Raw genomic sequence first — 25,330 nt, 5'->3', positions numbered from 1 at the left:
GTGTGTAATCATTAAACATGCAGTCAGCCCAGGGCTGGACTTGAATCAGGGAAATGCCCATTACTGAAACACCAATACATTATCATGTGCTCTGTTTACTTTTGCAGCAACTTATCAGCAATGTTATGGAACATTACATCCATATTTTTCTTCTCGGCATGTGCTTTCACCACAACAAATTACGGGAATGTGCATGTATTTGTGAAAGTGATGAATGCAGTGGATTGTGGGTAGCAAGGGTCTGAGCCACTGGCCAAAAACAGTGTACTGAATCAAATCTGAAAAAGTGAACTTTATACACCCTAATTTCTTCACTGAATGGAATGATAAAAAATAAATAATCTAATGGTGACATCTAAATGAACTGGTTTTAAATCAAAAATCACTGAACAACCTATATTCATTTATATCAAGAAAACAAAATTGTATAGTGTAAATCAGGTAAAAATCAATAAATAAAATAGCTCTTTAATAGTAACAGTTGCAGGTTAACACTTTTTATACTTTGAATGTTTCTTTTTAATGCTAGCTGTTGCCTTTGTCCTTTATTTTGCTTTTCTCCCCTTGCACATGTCCAGAGTGCACAATGATACACCTCGAACATGACATTCGCTTGCACAAGTCTTGTTAACACACTGTGCCATGAATGCCCACCAAGTAAACCAAACCAAGGCCAATGTCCACTGAAATGTTACTGTCTGGCCATTTGTTTCAATATGTTTTATTTTAGGCATTTCCCAATCTCTGATAATGACAGTAATGTGCTAAATTCCCCAAAACAGTGTCTTATCATTTCCATAAAGTGTTTTGGGGAATTTAACTCATCACAGACAATATTAATAGTTGGGCAATACAGTTTGTGAAATATTTGGAAATAATTAAAAATTTGCCTGGTATTAACTGTAAAAAATTTGTTTATTATTATTTTTTTTTCTACCTAGTATGCTTTGATCACAGAACAATTATTATTATTATTATTCTCTTAAATAATTCACTGTTAAAAAAATGATTACTAATCATTTGACACTCATTTGAATCAAAGTACTGTAACTAATGCACTGACATACACTAACCAGCCATTGCAAGTTTTTCAAAGAAAGATGATGTGAAGATAAAATGATCAAATTAAAGATGGTTTATTGGAATTTATTTATGTGCACTGTGAACTGATTTGAGTAAAGTCAGAATTTGATTCTGTATAGTTGATGACAGAACAGGAGTTTTGCGTGTGCTTGAAATATTGTTGAAAATGGTGTTTTCTTCTCTCTTTAATAAACCAACATAAGCTTATTTGCTCTTTCTTTTAATTCTCCCTTTGGTGATCCCATATCCTATCTTGTGTCTTGCCCCTTGTCCTAAAATCAACGTCTAGGTCAGTAGATCAGCTACATGCCCTGAAACACTGGACGTCCTCCTCACTCCCCCACACCACCATATCTCTGTTTATGGATCAGCCAAAGCAGATTGTCTCGAGGCTCTGTCCTCAGGATGAGGTCTGAATCATGTCAGAGGTGGAGTGTTTAAGAGGCTGTGCTCTTGTCTCGACAGGCTCCTGAACACACAAAGGTGATGTGTTGTGTGTCAGTCTTTCTTCATCCTCAGAGGCGACGTGAAGGTCAGCAGCCGGTCAGCAATCTTAGCGATAACACCTTTATTATTTCAAGAGTTTGCCTACTTACATAATCTTCGAAAGATGGTAAAGCAGGTTTGGCTCAGTTAACAGTATTAAATAAAACTCTCCTAAACAGTTTTCTTAACTCAAGGGTCTTGTTGCAGTTGGGCATGTGAATGCTTACAGAACTCAGACTGATGATTATAAAGAGTGAAGTGCAGGTTTACTGTGCTTATCTGTTGTAAAATAAAATTGTATTTTGTTTTAACATTCATTCTTTCATCACAAATGGCAGCCGTTGACTTCCATAGTATTTTTTCCTTGAAATAGTATGAAAGTCAATGGCTACCGTACCTTCTTTTGTGTTCAGCAGATGAAAGAAAAGAAACTCATACAGGTTTGGAACAAGTGCACTTGTGCTGTCACTGGAGTGGTAGCTTTTCAAAAGATACAAATATACACATGTATATGTATAATATAATATGAATAGTACAAACATTTCGGTACTAAAATGTACATTTTTGGTACTAATATGTACCTTTAGGGGTAAATAAGGTACAAAGGTGTACCTTTTGAAAAAGTACTGCCCCAGGCTTTTGTACTTTTTTTTTTTCTGTGAGAAGGTGAGTAAATGATGACATCATTTTAATTTCTGGGTGAAATATCTTTAGGGCTGCATCAGTAAACTGTGACTTACATCCTTGCTTTAGATTTACTGTTAGATTGTGTCTCTCTTTATCTTCATCTTAATGTTTTCTGCTTTCTCATTTATATGTGTGACCCTGGAGCACAAAAGCAGTCTTAAGTCGCTGGGGTATATTTGTAGCAAAAGCCAACAATACATTGTATGGGTAAAAAATTATCGATTTTTCTTTTATGCCAAAAATCATAAGGATATTAAATACAGATCATGTTACATGAAGATATTTTGTAAATTTCCTACCGTTAATATATCAAAACCTAATTTTGATTAGTAATATGCATTGCTAAGAACTCCATTTGGACAACTTTAAAAGCGATTTTCTCAATTTATTTATTTTTTATTTTTTTATTTATTTATTTTTTTTGCATAAATCTCAATTTCAAAAAATTGGCCCTAATGACTGGTTTAGTGTACCAGGGTGACATATAAATGCCTGAGGTTTTTGTGAATGGCTGAAGACTCATTCTAGTGTGAAAACACCACTTTCTCTGCCAAAAGTATGAATAATACAATAGCGTTCATTTGAAGCAAATTATAGACTACTCTTAAATCTTTGTTTTTCTGCACTTTGTGCATCTTGTTTTCAGAGCTGTTTAAAAAAAAAAAAAAAACCTCTGAAACAATGAATGGATATGAAAGAGCACAAAAGAGACTATAATATCTTGTTAAATTAGTGCTTAGCTGTTTAGAAGGCATAAAGAGTCTCTAATGTGCCCTTCAGCCCATATTTCCACACACATGCAGACGCAGATGGTTTAAACCTGCTCTTTCTATTTCAGTCTAGTTTAATACTTTTTGATCATTCCCCTCTTCTTTTGCCCTCAACCTTTCAGTCTTAAACGATCTCGCTCCTGTCTTATCTTTATCTCTTCAGTCCTGCTAGACAATCTGCCTCTGAGATGAGACTTTGTGATATGGTTCAACAGAATTTGGGATTGTTGCTGTATGTCTTTTGTTGCTATATGTTGCGGGACAAAGTGCTTGACTGGACAGCTTGTTTATCAGATGGACATGGTTTGTTCAAATATCCACCTGGAGATAAGAGGCTGTCGTCTGTCAGGAATGTGTTGTGAGATTGTGTAGCATTCCTTCCAGCCCTCAGATGAGACAAACTGACCTCAAGCCAGTGAAACTGTTTATGTGCGTCTTCATCATTTCCTCTCTGTCTGCTGAAAACATCAACAACAAGCAGTGGTTCATTTCTGCTGGCTGCTTTACTGTGTCACCATCTATTGTTTAAGTAGTACAATGATGTTTAGATCCCTCATCCTACTGTGTTAAGGGAAGGTGGAGGTAGTGGAAATGGGAAGGGGGAAACCACTTCCACACTGGGGGAGGTCAGTGTGAAACGCACACACAGAGTGTGTCAGGAGTGTGGTCTAATTTAATTCACATATGCTGTGTTGAAGAAAACCTCAGCGAAGCAATGTGGCAGCCAGATACAGGATATTCCAGGACTTTTGTTTTTCTGCTCTTCGTTTGGAAAACCTCACAAATAATTGCATTATATTTTTTTACAGATGCATGAGTGAGGAAGATATTCACTATCTATCCTTTTTACTGTTTAGCTTGATGCTTCTCACCATTTAACTTCATTATTATTGAAAAATATATCCATATTAATGAATCTTATGAAACCTTTCAAGAACATGCCCAGGTCATATTTCACCCCAAAAAACTCAAGTGAAAAAAAAGTCTTTGAAAGATTTAGATTAAATCTTTTTAAAAATAAATAAGTTTAATATGATTCATGCACAACATTTCAAATCTTAAATCTATAGCTTCATGTGAGGAACAGTGAGCTGATGCTGCAATTTTTATTTTTTTATATTGAAACACACAGTTCCACTTAATGGTTTAAAATAGGTTTCTTTACTTTCTTTTTTCAGGTGAAATATGATGTGGACATGTTCTTCAATTATTTGTGGTGTCTGCTTCTTTTAAAACGAAGCAAAATACAGAAACAGTCTCAATCTATATACTTTGTGAAGTGCAGGAAGAGAGTCAAGGGGAGAAAGTTTAAGAAAGCAAATGAAAAGAAAAGAAATAAGAGAACATGAGTAAACATACTGATGTCAGTATTTGTTCCAGATGGAGTTAATTAGAAAATGGAGAGAGGATTATGTGTGAAGGCCAAGCCTGTTTATTTTAGAGATAGACACCAGTCACTTGGAGTGACCTCTGACCCCTGAGAAACACATGCACATAGCTCTTAGAGGAGCAAAACTCCCTACTCCCCAATTCACAAGCATCTGTACTCAAGAGTTAAGGCTTCTGACCCCCCCCCCCCCCCCCCCCCCCCCCCCCCCCCCCCCCCGCTGTCTCTGAACAGCACAGGACACAGGGCTGCAGTAACATGTCACGTCACCTCTCTGTTATCATGCAGCTCTGTGTTATCACTCTGGGAAAAGCTTTTATTGGCTTGCAGGTAATGGGATAGTTTGTGTTAGGAGACCCCCATGTAGAGGGGAAGTAGGATCTGCACCTTTTTCTCCTTTTTTTCCCCACCATCCTCTTTTTACTGGCCACAAGCCTTCTGTAACATATATTATCCTCTTGCTTGTATAAACGATTGGGAATAGTTGAAATTATATATAAGCATTTATGTTAATGCTAACACGTTTCTACTAACATTTATTTAGATGAATGTTCATTTGTTAATTCATGTTCATTCATAATGTTTTAACTGAATTTATACTTAAAATGTTAAAAAAATATATATTGGTTTATGAAAATGGGGAATGTATCTGTTTGTACCACTAGTATAAACTGTCAATTTATTTAATCAGAACCATTTTCTTTTCATCATAAATTATATGCAGAATAACAATTTGAGTAAAAGATCAGCACTAAAAAATAAACACAAATATCAGCATTTTTATCAGCAGTTTTGTTTTAAATGCTTCTTGAATACTGATGGCCATTTCAGAAAAACATTAGATGCTTCAAGTTGAAACAAAATGAAGTTTTACATCAGCACCCTCAGAGTTCAGCTCCAGGACTTGTTTTTGTTTTCAGGGCCCATAAAGGTCTCATCTTAGGTTTGCTTCAAGTCTGATGACAGATGCCATAGACCATGACTCTTACTGTGTTTATTTAGACAGTTTGGAAAAGGAGTAGAGTCAGATGTGTGAAGAGCTAGAGGCAGTGAATGAAAGAAGTGGGATCATGTTTCGTTAAAAGCACACCGTTGATTCCAGCCTCATTTCTTCTAAATCCGCTCCTTGCTACAGACGGGTGGAGTTAAGCAGCACTGTACACTCCTCCCTCACTATCTGTTATTGGTTCTCAGGACATTCCCTCTGAATGTGCCGTCCCAGCCCCTAAGTTTCTCAGCTCCTCACTTTAATGCTGACTGGAGTCCTGGGCCGGGAAGCAGCAGCTGTGTGTGAGTGAGTAGAGCTGTAGAATAACATTGATTTGGCTATGAGAGATGATAACTTTATTTATAAACTAGAATGGTCTGGAATTATACTTTTATAAAAGTGATTTAGTTTTCTGAATAGTGATCAATATTTTCCATGGGTGTTTAATGTTTAATTATTGTGGGGAGGTATGTATGCTGATATCAGTAAATCTCAATGTTAATAAAGGCTAACACTACTATTAAGTTATAGCTGTGAAACATTGTGATGACAATTATCATTTTCTAATTTTTGTGACTTTTATATTTACTGTAAATGATAGTTTACAGAGCACCTGGCTGTGGTGTCATTCATTTTTGACGTTTTAGTATTTCTTTTTTAACCATATAACCATATACATATGTGTATCTTTTGATGTATTAGAATGTCTATCTAGTTGCTTAGCACATCTGACTCTACGTAAAAGGAAATAGGAAACCTCACACACAGTCATGCTCCAGGTTTGGCTCCTTCTGGCAGCTCTTATTGAGTGTCCACCCTGTCTTGCCCACAATATGGGCTCTGCTCCCCTCATTATCCAGTATCGTGTCTGGGAAGAACAGCCCTCAGGGACAAGGGTGGGTAGCCTCCTGGATGACCTACGTGACCGTGGGGAAACAGGATCACTGGAAAACTTCCAGGTCGTGCCGCATGGGCATACTCTACCAGTCACAGTGGATTCAAGGGATGGTACAGTGTCAACGCTACGCAGGCTGGACCGAGAAGAGCTATGCTGGGGAGCAGAATTTTGTGAACTGGCCTTCAGTGTTCTCTACAGAAAGGGTGGTGCTATGCATTTCCTGTCAGTTCGTGTGGAGGTGATGGATCAAAATGACCACAGCCCAGTCTTTCCCAGCCTAGTGCAGGAGGTGGAGATCTCTGAGACAGCCTCACTGAGAATGCGCATCCCTCTGGACCGGGCTGAAGATCCAGATGCGGGACCAAATGGCCTGCAGACCTACAACCTGTCTTCCAACCAGCACTTTGCTTTGGATATCCGTACTTCTGGAGGGGCCAAGCAGGCTGAATTAGTGGTCATCAAAGAACTGGACAGGGAGTTGCAGCCAACTTTAGAACTGGTTCTAACAGCCTGGGACAAAGGGAACCCACCAAAATCAGGCAGCACAAAAGTCATAGTCACAATTCTTGACTCCAACGACAATAGCCCTGTATTTGAGGAGGCCCCTGCAGTTATCGAACTAGCAGAGGACACTGTTCATGGGACGATTGTCATTAATCTCAGCGCTACAGACCCTGATCAAGGTGCTAATGGAGAGGTTGAGTACTCTCTCAGTAAACATGTCCCACTGGAAGTGCAAAGACTATTCAGCATCCATCCAAAAACGGGTGCTGTGACTTTACAAGGCCCTTTAGATTTTGAAGAAAAGAATGTGTATGAGGTAGACATCCAAGCTCGAGATCTGGGGCCCAATGCTATCCCATCTCACCACAAGCTGCAGGTCAAATTGCGAGACGTCAATGATAATGCTCCTCGGATACATATAACATGGACTCCACCAGACTCCCCTGTTGCAACTGTCTCTGAAGGAGCACCAAATGAAACTTTCCTCGCTCTTGTGATGGTATCTGATGCCGATTCTGGGGCAAATGGGCAGGTACAAGTGTACATTCTCAGTGGATCAGGCACCTTCAGACTCAAACAGATCCATGGAGACAATTACATGATTGTAACCAATGATACACTGGATCGTGAGAGACAAATGGAATATAACCTCACTCTACTAGCTCAAGACCGTGGTGATCCTTCTCTATCGTGTATTAAGCACCTGACTGTCCATGTTTTGGATGAAAACGATAACGCACCAATGTTTGCCAAAAGTCACTACCGGAGCATCCTCAAAGAGAACAACACTCCTGGGTTACATTTCTTGACCGTGGAGGCACATGATGTTGACATGGACCTCAGCGGAAGGGTTTTATTCTCAATTAGAGAATCAAATGAGCTGGGGACACCAACAGCATTTTTCTCAGTCCACCCCACCAGTGGGGCTGTTACTGTCCAACAGTCATTAGACTATGAGGAAACCCACTCCTACTCATTTATTGTGGAGGCCGTAGATCAAGGATATCCACCAATGACCAGTAGTGCAACAGTGCTGGTTGAGATACAGGATGTTAATGACAATTATCCCATAATCCATGAACCACTACCCAAGAAGGGAATTGCATTGCTAAGTGTCCCAGTGAATGTGGACAAAGGGGAGATTGTGACTGAACTTGGGAATAAAGCTCTGGAGGATAACTTCTACCAACCAAAAAATTACTCTTCCCTTAACAAACCCGAAGGTTTTCTGGCCACCACCATTCGGGCCAGTGATTCAGATTCTGGTCTCAATGGAAGACTCAGTTTTAGAATAACAGATGGAAAACCTTCTAACCTATTCTTCCTGGACGAAACTACTGGGCAGCTCTATGTGAACACAACCAATGCAACAGAATTGATTAGCAGAACTTTTAAACTGGGCATTGCAGTATCTGATATGGGAACACCTATGCTAACCACAAGAATCACACTGGAGGTAACATTCATCAACTTTCGTGACCACCTAAAGAACTTGTCTCAGGACAACCAGGCCCAGTACAGTTTTACAATGCTTTTGGCCATCTGCCTTGGATCAACCTGTCTGGTATTATTTCTAGCCATTGCTTTGGCCAAGACATTCTGTCATCCTAAGAAACGTGACAACCATGCTTATAATTGTAGACAAGCTGAGTCAACCTACACCCGTCACCCACGACGGCCACAGAAGCACATTCACAAGACTGACATCCAGTTGGTACCAGTGCTTCGGGGTCGTAAAGAAACTCCACAAGAAGAGGAAGTTGAGGCGTTGTCATGTACATCACCTTTAGTGGAAATGCTGCATCCACAGGGCCAGTTTACACTTACACCAACCCTTGCACGCATGGCTCAAAATCAAACGCATTCAGAAATGGATGGGAACCCACCACTCCCTCAGAGCAAGATACTCAGAAAACCAGGGAGCATAGAGTGGAATGGAACACTTCCTTATAACCCAGGAACTCTATCTCGAACCCTCCAAAAGACCAGAAATTCTTCCTCCTCGTCTTTCGCAAACTCACAGACCAGCACACTCAGACGAAACAAAAATGAAGAGGTCAAGCTTACTACCATGGAGCCCTCAGAAACTATGACTTCAGTTCCCAGTAATCAGGCCACCCTACGGAGACCAAAGACCACAGAAGGAAGAGGAAAGATGGAAGAGTCCGACCACAGGCAGATCCTGAGGAACCTTGTTCGACTCTCTATGGCAGCCTTTGCAGAGAACGGTTCAATTGAACTGTCATCTGCCTCACCCGAGGTGCAAGTAAGAGATTTATTTTTATTACAGTCTTAACATTTCAGATATGAAAATGCATTCAATCAAACTACTTTGAAAGGTATTGACTTTAATTTCAAGGTATCCCAGTTCATAATAGCTCAAGTACATGATAGCTTTCCCACTCTGCATTTGTTGTGCAGAACTGGCCCATATCTATAGCAGCCTAAGGGGACAGTTGACAGATGATGAAGAGACTGAAGTGTATTCAGAATCACATCAGTGTCACACAGTAACTTAAACCTTTAATATGCCTCAGGAGAAAACGCAGCCAATCCTCAATGTTATCACATTACAGAGTCATACCGAATGTGGGAAGAAAAAGCAGATTCGTTCCATGGTTGTCCTATGAGGGGGGAAGGTATTTAAACCAAACAGAGATATTTCTACACAGTAAGATTATACTTCTCAGACATGTATGGGCTGGTAGTCAGCAACAAATTGCTGGTACTGATCTGATTCTCATTAAATAAAGTGAGAATAACAGCTTTTCATCAGCTAGTATTTCCCAAAAGTGCTGTCCTAGTCAAACTGTGTATCCTCTGGATCTGGTTCCAACCAGATGCTTACCTCTACCAAAACGATTAGCAGAACAAAAGGTCCTGGCATGGGTTTGAGCCCTCACGTGAATACTGCGCCCAGTCAGGAAGAGCGTGGATCCTGACCCCCACCCTCTCCTCTTTTCCTCCTCTCCAGTCCACCCTCCCTTACTCACTTGGCCCAGTTGGCAAATTAGAACTAAGGCGACTGCAAAGGAAAGGGGCCGAAATGTCACCGGTGCCTGTCCTCGCAGCCAAGGCTGGGTTTCTTATGTGCATCCTGGAAGGAAATAGCCTCTAGAAGAATAGACCCTATGTAGAAACAGCTTCCTGTCTCGCCCTCACCCCTTCAACAGCTCAAACTCAACAACCCCAGAAAGAGCTCATTCTGAATGTAACTCATTCTTATTCAACAGACCAAAATTATATATCCAATTATGAAATTATGACATTCTGGAAGAGCAAATTCTTCAGGCATCTTGTAGAATTTCTATTGTTTTAAAACAGGAGATTTTTATTATATATAATAGATTAAAGTGAGTTATGTGGTAAATTTCCCTATATATGAGGTTATTAATTTTGCATCATTTTAATTCTACAGCAGGTGTCTCAGCTCCTGTCTCTGTTGCATCAAGGGCAACTTCAGCCTCGACCAAATTTTCGGGGCAACAAGTATTCCCACAGAACTGGCCGGTAAACCATTTTTATCCTCCTTTTGATTTTATTTATACAAGCTCTTACCCAAACGGACAACAAATGTAGTCCTGTTTACTCATTCCTACACTAACACACCGAATACAAAGCAATAGCACAATAGTCTCACAATAACACTCTTAGAAGTTAGTCATTATTATATCAGGTAGATTTCTGGTAAAAAAGGAAGTATCTGTCACAGTCAGTGAACACAGAATGAGACGTATCATAGCTGTTATCAGCCGCTGTCTGTCTTACTCACACACAGATTGGTATCAGGCAGAATGCAATACTGTTTCTATAAATTTAACTTATGTTCATTTAGAATAAAAAAGAGAAAGCACAGACCGTGACTCATCTGTGCGAGACAGGGCTTGTTTAAACCAAAGACAGTGCAGTCACACTTCCTTCAGTTGTGTGTTGTATTGTTTTAGTTTCAGTGTTGAGATCTTTTTATCTTACAGTAAAATCCCAGTGTGGAGAACACTGTTAAACTGATATTAAGGATAATCACATAGGTATTTCCCCTGATATCCCCTTACAAAAAGGTATTGTGCCAGCACTATTGTGCCAGTACATATTTCAATATCGCATGGTACTAAATATTATATTCATGGTATTTAAATGCTAGTACAATGAATACCACAATATTCCATTATGGTGTTATCTAAATCATATTATCCTTTTACCATTAAAAAAGGTAATAGCATTGTACTTTTCTTCAAAAATGAAAAAATTCAATTGTTTTAATTATATTAAACATGGTTAGAATTGTTTTTAAATGCTCCCCACAAAAAACAACAACAAAAACAAAAAAAATCCCTCATTTTTCAATCCTCCAACATTTTACATATGCTTCAGTTTAGGTTAGCATTATATTTAACTTATTTAAATGATATGTTTTAACTTATTTTATCATTCAGAGCTCTGAGATGTTGGCACATGTTTGGAAATGTTCTCACTGCTTTACTCGTTGTGTATTGTAGGTCAGGGGCTCAGGATGCTGATTGGCTGAGCACTAAAGACAGTGGTCATGGAGAGAGTGAAATGGGTGACATGGACTGGGACTCACATGTGGACCCTGTATATGAAGAAGGCCTCAATAATCTGCTGACTTCTGGTAAATGCCCATACTTTTAAAAGCAATTATTCTGATTTGAGTCCACTGTTATGTTTAATTAAAGGGGTACTTCACCCAAAAATGACAATTCTGCCATCATTTACTGAGAAAATATTTTTAACATTCTCTCATAATATTTGTACATCCTTTGAAAGTCCATGCAAGCCAAACTTTCACACATCAGAAATTTCCTAAAGAAAATGCAAAAGAGGAAATGATGACAGAACTTTCATTTTTGGGTGAACTATTATTTAAGTCATGCCACACAAGCAAAAGTGCTGTTGCACTGAATATCAAGTGTGCAACAAGCTGAGTGACAAACAGTGAAACGTTTCACAGCCGTTGAACTAAATAGCAGTCCCCTTTGTAACGCTGCAAAATTGGAGGAATTTTAATGAAATTAGAGGACCAGAGCTAACTGTGTAATCTAGGTTAAGTGAAGTAAGGTGATGTGAAATGGTTTCCTGATTTTGAGTACTGTAGAGGATTTGCTATTTTTGTAGGTGATTTCCAGATATCTCACATTTATCCTGTTTTCCACATATACACTTTTAAAAAATAAAGGTGCTTCAAAAGGTTCTTCAAGCGATGCCATAGAAGAACCATATTTGGTTCCACAAAGAACCATTCAATCAAAGGTTCTTTATAGAACCATCTCTTTCTTACCATTTTATAATCTAAAGAACCTTCTTTCTCCACAAAGAACCTTTTGTGAAACAGAAAGGTTCTTCAGATGTTAAAGGATCTTTATGGAACCATTTAGACAGAAAGGTTCTTCTATGTCATCGTGAAGCACCTTTATTTTTAAGAGTGTAGGCTAGTCAATAAATAAGAAAAAAAATGTAGATTTTGTTTTCATTTTTAAATTGACATTGTTATTAATTTTCCAAACACTGAAATCATGCTCTGGAAACATTCATGTTTAAAATTTGTTGATCCGGATGTACTAATATGCATTTAGATTCTCGCTGCTGTGTTTCCTTTGTCTATGTATAGAGTAAATGTTTGTGTGCAGTTCCTTCCATCTATTGTTCTGAGATTTAGCATGCTGTAAATTAACGGGGACCTTTTTTGTTCTCTTGAATGAAAGGTCTAGTCTGTTTTGTTTTATCTCTCTGATGTCTGAGCACTTTTAGCCATGTCAGTATTGATTTCCACCAAATCAAAGTTACACGGTGAACATGCTGCTGATACTGACAGTGCTGGGTAGTAACTGATTACATGTAATCTGGATTACGTAATCAGATTCCAAAAATTTGGTACTTGTAATTAGATTATAGAATTTGTTTTAAAATGCTCAAAATCAGACTACAGTTATATTTTTATGGATTGCATGATTGCAGATAATTAACAAATGGCAATAAATGACATTTTATTAATTCTCCCTAATTCTTTAGCTTTGAATATTAACCATATAGAATGGCCATCTAAATGTCATGTGAATTAATTTGTGATCCATGCATGTGAATTTGCTGCCCTCTCAGTCAATTACACCATGCATGAGACAAATAATTACAATAATTGCAATTATTGTAAAATAAATAATAATTAAGTTAGTAAGCACTGCCGAATATATCAGTATTGATTCTTTTAAAAAATCAAGATGATATTATTGAAAATTATATTAATACAAAATATGGGTTTCTGCATCACTTTGAAATGTTTTCAGTACTTTTGTTTGATGTTTATGCCAAAACACCCCTGATATATTTAGCTGGGTCGTGTCACATGACTGTGAGAAGCAAGTTGTAGCTAAGATATATATATTTAAAACCTGGAAGTCTTTGTCCATCTCACTTTTCAAAAGTAATCCAAAAGTAGACAGAATATGATACCTAAATGAGTAATCTAATTCACATTACTGACTACAATTTTCATCATATAATTTGTAATCAGTAACAGACTACAATTTGTAAATAATTTACCCAAGCACTGGATGATTATTTCTTAAATGGCTAATTTCAATTATTTTTATTTATTTATTTTTTATTTTTTTTGCCATTCTCTTCATCTCTCTGTTTAATGTGGAAGTGTCTCTGTGCATGTTTGACATTTCTTAGCTACAACTTGCTTCTCACAGTCATGTGACATGACCCAGCTAAATATATCAGGGGTGTTTTGGCATGAACATCAAACAAAAGTACTGAAAATATTTCAAAGTGATGCAGAAACCCATGTTTTGTATTAATATAATTTTCAATAATATCATCTTTATTTTTTAAAAGAATCAATACTCATATCAGTAATGCAGTATAGATGTGCCCATAGCTGCTAAATCTTTACTTGTCACACAATTTCTAAAACCTGACACACAAACACCTAAAGCACACACCAAATCTGCAAAACCATACGCTAATGCTCTGCCTTTGACTCAGTTTTCAATTTGATAAAACACTTTTTGCAAAACACAATTTTCTATGTAACACAAAAATCAAACAGGAATTAATATTATGGCAAAGGTGTTTGCTTTTGAGATGTGTTTGTGATATTTTGAATGCGGTGCTTCATTTTGCAAGAGATGTGAGGCGTTTTTGCATTTTGTGTGTTCAATTCTTGGATTTATGTGTAAAGTTTTGAAAAAAAGAGGCAAAATTTTGAAAATGTGTGTTAGCAGTTGAAAAAAAAAACTGTAGGAACCGTAGAAGTCGACAAGGCAGCTAAGTTTTGGAACAGACTGTGTGGTTGAGTCAGTATTGCTCTGATATTCATCTGCTGTTAGTCATGCTACTGAAGACAGACGGTTTTGAGTTTACTATCAGGGGTTTCTTTCTGAAGCATGCAGGTACATATTCCCTGAGTCATCTCAGTTTTAACCTCTTACTCACACCTCTGAATGATGGTGACCCTTTCAGCAGATTCAAGGGTCACGCCTGCTCACACGAATATTCACATATCCTTGGGCTCTTCACGTCATGCCATAACTCTTATTGTTAACACTTCAGCACAATGCAGACGATGTGTATGTGTTATGCATACCCTAGGGACAGAGAAGGTGAGAGTGTGTGAAATGTGTGTGTGTGCAAGGATAAGACATTGTTCTGTCTCTACACTCTTCCTTTGAAGGACACACTGCCCTCAGGCTGCTGTTTCTCTACTGCATTCTTCTCACACTGTTTTTCAAGGGCCAGAGGTGACACATGTGCACATTGGTGTATTATGTGTGACTGAAATGAATAACAATGGTTTGCATTCTTTACATTAGTTAGGTGCTTGATTAATAATGGTGCTTGTTAATGCAAGAATCACTATTAGTATTGCTTGTGTTCATGCTTATGTTTGTTAACCTTGAGTGTGTAAATCATTTCGCACTGTTTGTGCTGCTGACATTAAAGGTGTGCTATCACTTTTCCAAGCGGTCTTACTTACTAGAAGAAGGTGATACTTTATCAGGCAAAAAATGTCTAAATGTCTTTAACAATGAAGACCAAAAAAATAATAAAAATTCCAGCTGACGAATTACAAAAACTAGGAGAGCCAATCAAAATCCACATTTAGAAACTTGAGCATTTAAACCACATCACATATAATAAACAAAACGTTATCGTGCGTTGGTGTGAATGCTAATATAGTCATTTTTGTAGTTATCATTCTTGGTCTTCACATTAGTGAAGTTTCTGCAATATTTCACTGATAAAAGAGATTAATCTGTTGTCAATAGTGTAGGGATGTATGAAGCAGTCACTTTAGAACCAAAATTGAGAAAACGTGATAAGGAAATATTTTGCCCTCATGCAAAATTCCTGATTCCAAAAGGTGTGTTCACATTTAGCATTTTTTGGCAAATTTTTGAGAGTGAAATCCAGTCATGTCATTGGGAATGCATGTAATGGGTAATTTTGTGTCAGGGCTACAGATTTCCCAAGAGATATGCAATTGTGTTTGCAATATGCAATAGCAAAATCTTCAGAACAGCCTACCATTGTGATGGTGAGTTATAGTCTAGTTTTCTGACTTTGAACTGATCTGAACGACTGTTTGCCTGCCTTTGCTTGTTTTGATGTGGTTGGATTCTTTATGGCATTTTTACCATGTCTGTGGGTTTAACTGCTTTAGAGAAATTGCTGATTGAAAGGCACTGCCACCATTTCCTCCATCATTAATTGAGAGGCTGGAAGAAAGAGATTTGTGGAATAAAAGCAAGAAAGATAGCAAGAAGTATGATGGGGCATATAATTATTAACCGATAATAATGCAAAGGGTTGAATTTAGAGATAGGCTGGATTTGAAAGGGCTGTGGAGAGAGGAAGTCAAGAAAATGAGGTTTGGAGGTTCTGTGTGAGCTCTCTGATGTGGGTTCGTTTGATCAGCGCTGGCTGGATTTCACATCTTTACTCACACACTCTCTCCAAAAGCTTCTGTACATGCTGAGCCCTTAATTAAGACCTTGAAATCTCTGGGCCACAGATGAGAAAAAACACTTGAGAAAGGCTATAAAGCTGTCGGTTTCGTGGAGGTTGTCTGTCATGTGTGGTTGTGTCAGAGCTTCAGGGTCTCTCTGTGTTTTGTACTCTCCACCATCACATTCTGGCTTCTCCTCGCTTATTCAGAAACAAATATTTCTGCTTTAGCCACTTCAGCCAAAAAAAGACTGAGCTTGTGTTATGTGAAGCAGCATGCAGCGATACATTAGAAGACCAAAAATGCACAGCAGAGTAAAAGCAATGCTAAACACAAATTATAAAATGCAACTAATCATATAAAGTTGTTGTATATATGTGTGTGTTTGTGCTGTGAGTGTGTGCTGATGATTTGACTAGATGCAGGGTTCAAAAATAGTTTTTTTTTTCTTTTCATATAAAGGAACCATTTTTGTGAAGAACCTTTCAGTGAACAGTTGTTAAAAAGCTTTTTCTCAATGTGAAGAACATTTGAATAATTTGAAGATTTTTTGTGCAGTGGATGTTAAAGGTTCTTCATGGAAACATAGATGCCTTTATTTTAAGAGGCTGCTTCACACACAAACACAGATAACATGTGAAGGAAAAATCAAGTTCTAACAGAATTTAAGCTTAATCGCTTAGCTATTTCTGGAATTTTTCTGGCTTAATGAAGGTAATTTCCTTGTTTATTGTTATACTGTATCACTTCCTTTGCCCTATAAAACTCTGGCTAAGGGTGTCGTTTTAGGGCATGCTGTGTTGTACTAGCAATACTCATCTGTGTTCAAACTCAGCAGATGTCCATGAAATGTCAGGCGAAGGAAATTAAAAATAAATGCACACCTCCTCTCGGTATTTCCTGTCATCCTGTTTTTCATCCATACAAACTCAAACAAGTAAACAAGTGAAGATTCAGACAGGTTTTGTAACCTTTTTTCAAATGTTTGTAAATATTTTATTATATTTATGGACAGAATATATATTTTTAATAGAACTTTTGCATATTTTGCATGCATAGTTTTACATACAATTTTACATATTTTATTCCTCTTTTTGTGTAGATGATGTGTTCTCAGACATTCCCGATCCGGCATGGATGGCTCGTCTTTCTCTTCCTCTGACAACTGACTACCATGAAAACCTGTTTGTCCCTGATGGGCCACCCTTCCCTGAAGCCCAGTGTCCCGTGGCGAGTCCCGATGATTCCACTTCCTTCTCTACGTTTGGTAAAACCCCAGAGAAGACCCCTCTGGGTGGCAGAGCTCTGATTTCTGAAGTGAGCTCCCTGTTTGAGATGCTGTTGACACAGAAAGCCGATGCCCAGTCGTGTCCACCTGCTGAGGTGCTCTACAGACTATCAGCGGCGTATAGACGCTCGCTGGGCTTAGACACACCTGCAAACGGAGGTGCTGCCCACACACGTCAGCAATATGCCAACCCTGTGCCATAACATCAAAGAACGTTTCATTTCTGGTGCCATATCGTTTTGGGGTCCATACAAGCCTCAGGAACTCTAGAGTGGTTGGTCAAAACATCTTAGAAACAGCATCTTTTTTTTAATTCATGTTGTTTTTGTTTTGTTATTTTTTTTCCATAAAAAAAAACAATAACTTTTTATAATAACAATAGAAAAAAAGAACACAAATCTTCATATTGGCAGACCATTATAAGACTAATTTTTTTTTTATCCTTTTGCAAGAAGGTAAATTGTTGAGCTCTGTGAACTGCTACAGTTCATGCAGTTCATGTTAGGAGAAATGAGTCTGCCTCCTCTTTAGGAAGTAGCTGTTTATATCCTCTGAAGCACAAACAACTCCTAAACAAGTCTTTTCTCTCAGATAAACCACTAAATGCATTGCCACAGTCATGTACAGCCTGCAGGATTTCCTTTAGCGGGTCTCACAGTGCCCACTGCTGGCTGGTTATTTTTTTTTATGCCGGCTCTCTAATGTAAATATTGTTTTGTAATAGTTACAGGGCATGTAATAGTCAAAGCATTTAGAAGTAAGCCTAACACTGTATATGCTAGACTTGGTCATCTTAGTTAAGGACTGCAAAGCACCGATGACAAAATTCAGTTATGTTCTGAATGTAACTTTAGTTTTTTTTCTTTTTCTTTGAATGCTGTAAGTTATTGATATCAAAACGAAGATGTATATATTTTTTTCAGTGTCATTTTGTATATGTGTAGTGCTGCTTTTGTATTCATGATTATCATTACGTTTTCTTTTTGTAAACTGTAAAAGTGAAATAAACAATTTACTGCATTTATTTTGAGAATTACATTGAAAACGCATTTTAATTATGAAGCCCCTATTAATTTAAAACTGATATATATATATATATATATATATATATATATATATATCTATATATATATATATATATATATATATATATATATATATATATATATATATATATATATATATATATATATATATATATATATATATATATATAAAAGCAGATCTTGCAGTTGGTTTGTTTATCAGCAATTTGGTGCAGATGCTGCACATTTATATTTACAAAAAAATAAGATTAAATTCTGATAGCCTGACAACACGATTTTTATAACAGTATAAAAAGGCTTACATTACTGACATAAAATGCATATAAATATCAATCACCCTGTATCTGTCAAAAATGTTTTTTTTTTTTCATAATTACTTTATATATTTCTACTAATTTCAACAGTCTTAGTAAGACGCATGATTTATGATCAAAGCTCTAGTTTTTGATATGGGGGCAAAACAAAATCAATGAGAGACGAACAAATAAACCTTCTTTAAAAGCCTGATCTGATGTATCATTTGATACTATTTAACCTGTTTCTACAAACGATTTATTGATAATAGAGCAAACCTAAACTCCTTCAGTCCTTTAAATGCATGTCAAAATATCACTATAAAGTTATTGATATTTCACAGCAAAAAGACCAACCACATGGTGTTTTCTTTACAAAACAGCCCTTCAGTTGCTACAAAAGTATAATAAACTACCAATCTGGCAACCAAAGACAGGAAGTAGATTATGTGCATCAGGTTTTTCAGCTGTTTAGCCAAATTTAGAAACCTGACATTTATGAAACTTCAGGTCAGTACTCCAGAAAGTTTTTTTTTTTTTTTTTTTTTTGCCATATCTCTATATATTTGAACTAAAGTTGCATTCAAAAGGCAGCTCAAAATTCATGTTTGAACAGGCTTTGGGCTGATAGTACTGTGTGATAAAAGGTTCCAAGTCAACAGACAGATGATGATCCCTCTGCATGGTCTTAGTTTCTCCCAAAATGTCATCACCCTCCTCTTCCCGGCAATGGCTGTTATAGCCCAGCTTACAGATATCAAGGCACTGTTCTCTGTAATGCTCCTGTCAAACACTGTAAAAATATTCATTCTGAATGGATCAAACAAACTCCTGATCAGTTCTTGCAAATGCTATTCAATGAATAAATAAAAACAATAAATAAAACAATTTAAACTTTATTGGAATCTTTCACATTTTTTGTTATTGTCCACAAAAGGATAAAAAAAGAAGTCATGGGACACTAACAAAGTTTGCCAGTCTACAACCAAAGCTTAAAAGGTAGACAGGAAAAAAAGAGCTTGAATCAACCCTAATCTGCCAAAATCTGTCTTAAAGCCAAAAATCAGGTATACTGTATGTCTGAGGAATTCATCACTACAATAATGTATATGACAGTGAATGTATATCTATGTATACACATGCACAATTTATTACTGACAGATATGTTTGCTGTGGGAAAATTATCACATCCTGTTTCACATCTCTCCTGAAAGTTCTTCATCTCTATTAAAGGCTGTAGAATTTGAGACTTCTGTCCATGCCAGTGGAAGCCAGGAACTGAGCATGTTCTCCGAAAGCCACACCGGTCACCAGCCCAGAGTGATCTACAGGAGAAGTTAAAACACAAGAAGCCATAGTTAGGAAAAAAGTCGGTTTGATAGCTCAGAACAGAACGTTCTTGACAAAGAAGACTGCAAACACACACTGAATGGCATTTCACTTCACGTATAATATTACTAAACAAAACCCAACATTTCTTAGCTCAACTCACCAGGGAAGTTGAGGACCTCAGACCATTGTTTGCAGATATAAACTCTTATGTCTGATCCACCAACAGCCAGATATGTTCCACTCTGGTCGAAGACCAAAGACTTCACCTACAGGAGGAAGACAGAAATATTAGCCAAGCTTTCAGTGAATGTAGTAAAACAGGCCACAGATATGACTGATATGTGTTCTTCATCTCTTTGACATTATGCAAGTCGACCTCATAATTGTTGTCCAAAGTGATTGTTTTGAAGTTCTTCAGCTTCCTCAAATCCCACAGTTTGAGTGAACTGTCCTGAGCACCTACGGACCAAACAAAACAGGTAGAAACAGAGTTTAAGTGAAGCCCATTTAATTGCACTAACTCTACTGGATAAGAACTCAATTTGAACTGAACGCTATTGCCTTCTGTAGCGCTACATTACAATTTCATAATTTATTTTGCAACATTAAGAGTTAATTATCTGTTTATTACTGTATATATATATAAATGTGATTGAGAAATCCAGTAGAACGGATTCCTTTTCCTCCCAAGTCAGGGTCATGTGACTTACCAGTTGCCAGATAGTATCCATTCTCAGAGAAGGCGATGGACGTCACAGGACCTGAATGTCCGGGGAAGTTGGCTACATTGGTCCGTTCCTTCAGATCCCAGATCTTAATCTGAGAATCTGCCGTGCCAGTGCCGAAAATCAGACCGTCAGGATGGAACTGAGCACAGGTCAGAGCTGAAGGGATACATTAGATCAGATCACAGCTTTACATTTTCCACATGTGAGCAGTAATCATCAAATTTAAGCGCTGTGCAATATAGCTAACAAAATACATAGACTTTGATATTTTCCAGTCTCGAAGATCTTAAATGTTTTATTTTTATGTTGTAGATATTTCTTTGCTCAAATGAAGATTGTTTTCATTCAAGCAGCAGCATTTCATCCAAAAGTCATTTTTGTATTATATTACAGTAAAAATCTAGTTAAAATGAAACATTTTCCATTAAATAAATCTGAACGGAGCATGTGGAACTAGTCTACTGGGCTTTATGGACCAAAAATAGTTTCTCTGTATTTATAGGCTTGAGTTAGCAATACACGCAGAAAGCACATTAAAATCATCACAACATCAAGAAATTATAATTATAGTTTTTTCCTATTATATTTATTGTTTTCGTGTTTATTTTATGGCTGTATACATTTTTTCTCCTTAGAAACTCTCCTTCACAGTTACATTAATGATTTTAGCACTTCTGAAGAAAAATAAGTGCAATTTGTTTTGATTATCCTCACAAAGACTTAGAACCAACGTATCAGAAATTCAACAACTACAAGAAATATTTTAAAATACACTAAGAACCAATGAAACTAAACATCAAAACATTGTTTTTTATGTTGTGAATTACAGCCAGTTTTCAGTTCCCAAGCTAATACAATTAATGAACATTTTCTTAATATCTGCCCATCCCTAGCCGACAGAGAGGATTACGCACCACATCCAGCCGTCTCATCGGTCACTTTAGTCAGGACACGTCCAGTTTGGATATCCGAGAAGGCCCAGTACTAAAACAACACAACACACTTAATGCATTGCATTATGACTGAGGCAGAAAACTGCTTAAAAAAAAAAAAGTTTTGAAAAGTTCTTTTCCGAAAAGTAGTGAAACTGCAAACCACAAAACAACTATTAATAATAAGAGCAAAATGTAATTTAGTAACATCATGTTTATGCGTTGCTTGTAAAGATATAACTATCAAAATCTCACGATACGATAATATATTCTAGAAATGCAATCTCCGATTTGAAACATGCAGCAAAACAAACATGATGATGGGATTAAGCCATATTGTGCTTTCGGTTTTAGTTCATTTGACAGATACTTTACCAAAGCATAATGACCCAAAACACAACTTTAAAAGACCTTTCATGTTAGAACAGGAAGTTTAAATATGTGACCCTGGACCACAAAACCAGTCTTGAAGGTCAATTTTTCGAAATTGTGATTTATACATCATCTGAAAGCTGAATAAATAAGCTTTGTTAGGATCGGACAATATTTGACTGAGATACAACTATTTGAAAATCTGGAATCTGAGGGTTTTTAAATTTGTCCAAATGAAGTTCTTAGCAATGCTTATTACTAATCAAAAATAAAGTTTTCATGTATTTACAGTAGGACATTTACAAAATATCTTCATGGAACATCTTTACTTAATATCCTAATGATTTTTGGCACAAAATAAAAATCGATAATTTTGACCCATACAATGTATTTTTGGCTATTGCTACAAATATACCCCAGCGACTTAAGACTGCTTTTGTGCTCCAGGGTCGCATACAAAATAAATAAAAAAAACCTACACTTTTTGCCCCTTTTCATCATCATGTGACCACGATAATATCAAGAGAGTTTTGCTATGACGATATTGATATTATTACATCCCTAGTTGCTTGTGTACTGTTCCTCAACCGTCAGCCTGTGTGTTACCTGGTCCTCAGATGAGCTCAGTAAGTAGTCTCCGGTAGCGTGCAGAGAGAGGCCGGTAACACTGGCCTCGTGGGCCCTGATCACCTGCACACAGTTGCCCCCGGTAACAGACCACACACGGATAGTGCTGTCTGGAGACGCTGAGAACACCACCGACTGACAGAGAACACGAGAAGAGACATGTGAGGACTGAAGACTGACCAGAAATGAGTTTATGAATGAAGAGCGGGAGCGATGGCCTACCTGAGCAGGGTGGTAGATGACAGACGAGACCTTTTTGGTGTGCCCTTTGAGGGTGGCAACAATCTGCTCCTCCCGACGGTCGAACACCACCACGTTCTTATCCGCACCACCTGGAGAGAGCATGTCAAAAAACTATAGCTGTGGCAGTGTATACGTGAGTCTGTTTTTAGGAACAAAGTGCCATCAACATGCAGTAACCACGAGAGATCACAGCAGATACACGTCCGAATGAAGTGAATCCAATGACTTGTGATCAAACTGTGTTTGTGTAATCGTGTTGTAATGGTACCGGTGAGGACTTTGTTGGTGTCTGTTGGGCAGAGATCCAGAGAGAGGATTCCTGGTATACTGGCACTGTGAAGACCCTGTCCAGCAGGAAGAGAGAGAGAAAAAAAGATTAATCTGAGATGAATTCTGTTCCAAACACTGCCTGGAACAGAAGCTACACCTACAGATATATTTCACAAGTAGTAAATGCAACACAATGTCAAGTAGCAATACTGGATAAATGGTTATCAGAGAGTGTATAAATGTATTCAAATTCATTATAGCCCAGAAAATACACAACGAGAATTCCCCTTATCACTAAAAAGCTCAGGTTTAAGAGATTAAGGATAATCGATTAATTGATCGTTAATTTAAAGGATGATTGATCATGGGAATTTACGTAAATTAGCATCCCTTGAATGCATAATGGAAAACTTATTGGCTACTTACAGCATGCGACGCCACTTGGCGGTACTTGCCGAGATCTTCTGCTCTGACCAGCTCCTCCGGCACAGTCTTTCCTCTCTGACAAACAAAGCCACATAAAAGGGTAAGTACATTTATGAAGGTAACACAATGCTCCACACAATGACTATATAAGAGCACAATTAAACCCTCACCTTCTTTCTCTCGGTGGTTAAGACGGTGGCCTTGTCTTGGAGCTGTAAAAAAAACAAAAAACAGATCAATTTCATTAGCTTTGAAAATGTGATCTCGCATGCGATCAAATAAATGCTGAACATTCAACCATGTGGTACTTGTATGTATAACACACCTTCTGTATGATCTCTGGAGTCATTCCAACCTGCTCACTGATCTCCATGGCCTCACCGCCAGCACCCTAAGAGATCAAATCAGTTTAAGATAAATATATATTTAAATAGATACCACCTCTAAAGAATGTATAAATTGTCTGGAGAAATTACTGACCACAGCTGCAGGCTGAGAAGCAGGAGTGGCTTGTGGAGCGATCAGTCCGGCTTGAGGTTTGAGTGTAGCCAAAGCTGCAGGCAGAATAATGAACACGTCAGTAAAGGCACAGCACCATCAGTGCATCCAGAAAACACAAATCTGCCGCTCTTACCCTCTCTGGCGGCAGTGACCTCTTTCGTGAGACGAGCGATGACTCTGCAGGCCGCATCGTGCTGGTAGAGAGCGTGAGACAGCTCCTGACGAGTGGTCTGCAGCTGCTGCCTCAGAGTAAAACTGTGCAGCATCACGGCATCCTGGAGGACAGACAAACTCAATGATGGAGAAAGACATCACGCATTTCTTCCTCACACAGTCAGGTCTAAGAACTCACCCACTCGTCCTGCAGAGATTTGAGGATCGCAGGAATACTTGTGGCCGAGGGAGCCTTCGGTCGAATGGGGTGAGACACTAAAAGCAAAGAAACGGATGCATTTTGAAGTGGCCATATAGCATTTGAACTTCTTGTGAGGACTGTGTCATCTGTGCCTCTGTACCCTTGATATCAATGAGCTGCTCCTCAGACAGCGGCTGTCCATTGATGGGGTCGACTCCATTCTCCGCTATGTATTTCTCGATCAGACGTCTCTCAAACACTTGGTTGGAAACAGGAGAGACACAGGGGTGCTCCGGCACCTCGTTTGAAACTGGAGAGAGAACAAGATTTATTATCATCAATAATTTTAATAAATAAGATGCATTCAAATCAAATACAAGTCTCATTCCTCTTCAGTACAAATACTTCATTACAAGTTCACCACGGTTGATCAAGTGTTTCTTACAGTAAGTTAGTCTAGACTTCACAAAACTTGATATTCACGTTTCTTTTCCCTTGTGAGTATGATTTGCGTGTCGAACTATAAAGATAAGAAGAGACTGCTCACGCTACAAACACAAGCATTGCATTAATTCGTTTCTAGTTCAATGAAACCCAGCAGAGCCACCAAAAAAGCATGGTAATTAAAGTGTAGTGTCTCATATAGGAAGTTTCTGTTAATATAGCACAACAATGGCTAACGCTGCACACTGCTAATCACTCATGCTAACAGAAACAAACTCACTTACTAGCACAAACCAAAGACATCTCGCTCAAACAGACGCGCTCCCGCTTTCCAAGCAAAGATTAAATAAAAATCGATTCATAAACTTAATATCGACACAGAGTTGATGATTTTTGTTGTTGTTTTTTTATCAATGAAGGTGCTGCATGTCCCGAGTCAGAACACGTTGATGTGTCGTGCTGTGCCGCTCAAACAGCGGTGCATGATGGGATACTGACTCCTCCAGAAAGAAAGAGCGGAAGATCAAACCGATGGTCTTCCTCCAGTGGGCGCACGGCTTTGCAGGCTGTAAGTGTAATGTAAAGATATTAACGATGGGTTACTTAGCGTAAACTTGAGTTCTTTGATAACAGAGTGAGGTGTTGGCTATTACTACCTTAATAATCATAAGCTTGACAAAGCGCTGAGAAATGTAACAGGCA

The 25,330-nt window shown here is 37.9% G+C and overlaps 2 protein-coding genes across 3 annotated transcripts; one reads left to right on the top strand and one right to left on the bottom strand.

Annotated features, from left to right (window-relative positions):
- Positions 1 to 5,540: 5,540 nt before the first annotated feature.
- LOC109102532 (protocadherin-12-like) lies at positions 5,541 to 17,370 on the top strand. Of its 2 annotated transcripts, XM_042737789.1 has the most exons (5): positions 5,631 to 5,707; positions 6,104 to 9,069; positions 10,222 to 10,313; positions 11,300 to 11,433; positions 16,874 to 17,370. In XM_042737789.1, the coding sequence occupies exons 2-5, from the start codon at positions 6,172 to 6,174 to the stop codon at positions 17,260 to 17,262; spliced, it is 3,513 nt and encodes a 1,170-aa protein (XP_042593723.1). In that variant the 5' UTR covers positions 5,631 to 5,707; positions 6,104 to 6,171; the 3' UTR covers positions 17,263 to 17,370. The 2 variants fall into 2 exon arrangements, with proteins under 2 accessions (XP_042593722.1, XP_042593723.1); XM_042737788.1 differs by having other exon boundaries at positions 5,541 to 9,069.
- A 1,908-nt stretch (positions 17,371 to 19,278) lies between these two features.
- Positions 19,279 to 25,135, bottom strand: LOC109073846 (pre-mRNA-processing factor 19). The gene is made up of 16 exons (XM_042737787.1): positions 24,913 to 25,135; positions 24,345 to 24,494; positions 24,182 to 24,258; positions 23,963 to 24,104; positions 23,809 to 23,882; positions 23,654 to 23,719; positions 23,499 to 23,540; positions 23,329 to 23,403; positions 22,901 to 22,976; positions 22,612 to 22,721; positions 22,369 to 22,524; positions 21,373 to 21,442; positions 20,441 to 20,614; positions 20,107 to 20,189; positions 19,891 to 19,996; positions 19,279 to 19,723 (listed from the first exon to the last, which is right to left on the bottom strand). The coding sequence occupies exons 1-16, from the start codon at positions 24,929 to 24,931 to the stop codon at positions 19,626 to 19,628; spliced, it is 1,518 nt and encodes a 505-aa protein (XP_042593721.1). The 5' UTR covers positions 24,932 to 25,135; the 3' UTR covers positions 19,279 to 19,625.
- Between the last annotated feature and the right edge of the window lie 195 nt (positions 25,136 to 25,330).

The sequence above is a fragment of the Cyprinus carpio genome, chromosome B14, assembly GCF_018340385.1.
Source record: "Cyprinus carpio isolate SPL01 chromosome B14, ASM1834038v1, whole genome shotgun sequence".
NCBI classification, from domain to species: Eukaryota; Metazoa; Chordata; class Actinopteri; order Cypriniformes; family Cyprinidae; genus Cyprinus; species Cyprinus carpio.
The sequence above is the reverse complement of the archived record's forward strand: the minus strand, read 5'-3'. Positions and strand labels throughout refer to the sequence as shown.

Coding starts and splice junctions, on each gene's coding strand:
- LOC109102532 (XM_042737788.1), top strand. CDS start 6,172: ATGCTCCAGGTTTGGCTCCTTCTGGCAGCTCTTATTGAGTGTCCACCC. Junction 9,070..10,221: donor CTGCCTCACCCGAGGTGCAA/GTAAGAGATTTA, acceptor TTAATTCTACAG/CAGGTGTCTCAGCTCCTGTC. Junction 11,434..16,873: donor CAATAATCTGCTGACTTCTG/GTAAATGCCCAT, acceptor CTTTTTGTGTAG/ATGATGTGTTCTCAGACATT.
- LOC109073846 (XM_042737787.1), bottom strand. Junction 24,259..24,344: donor GCAGCTCATTGATATCAAGG/GTACAGAGGCAC, acceptor CTTTGCTTTTAG/TGTCTCACCCCATTCGACCG. Junction 22,977..23,328: donor GCCAAGTGGCGTCGCATGCT/GTAAGTAGCCAA, acceptor CCTGCTGGACAG/GGTCTTCACAGTGCCAGTAT.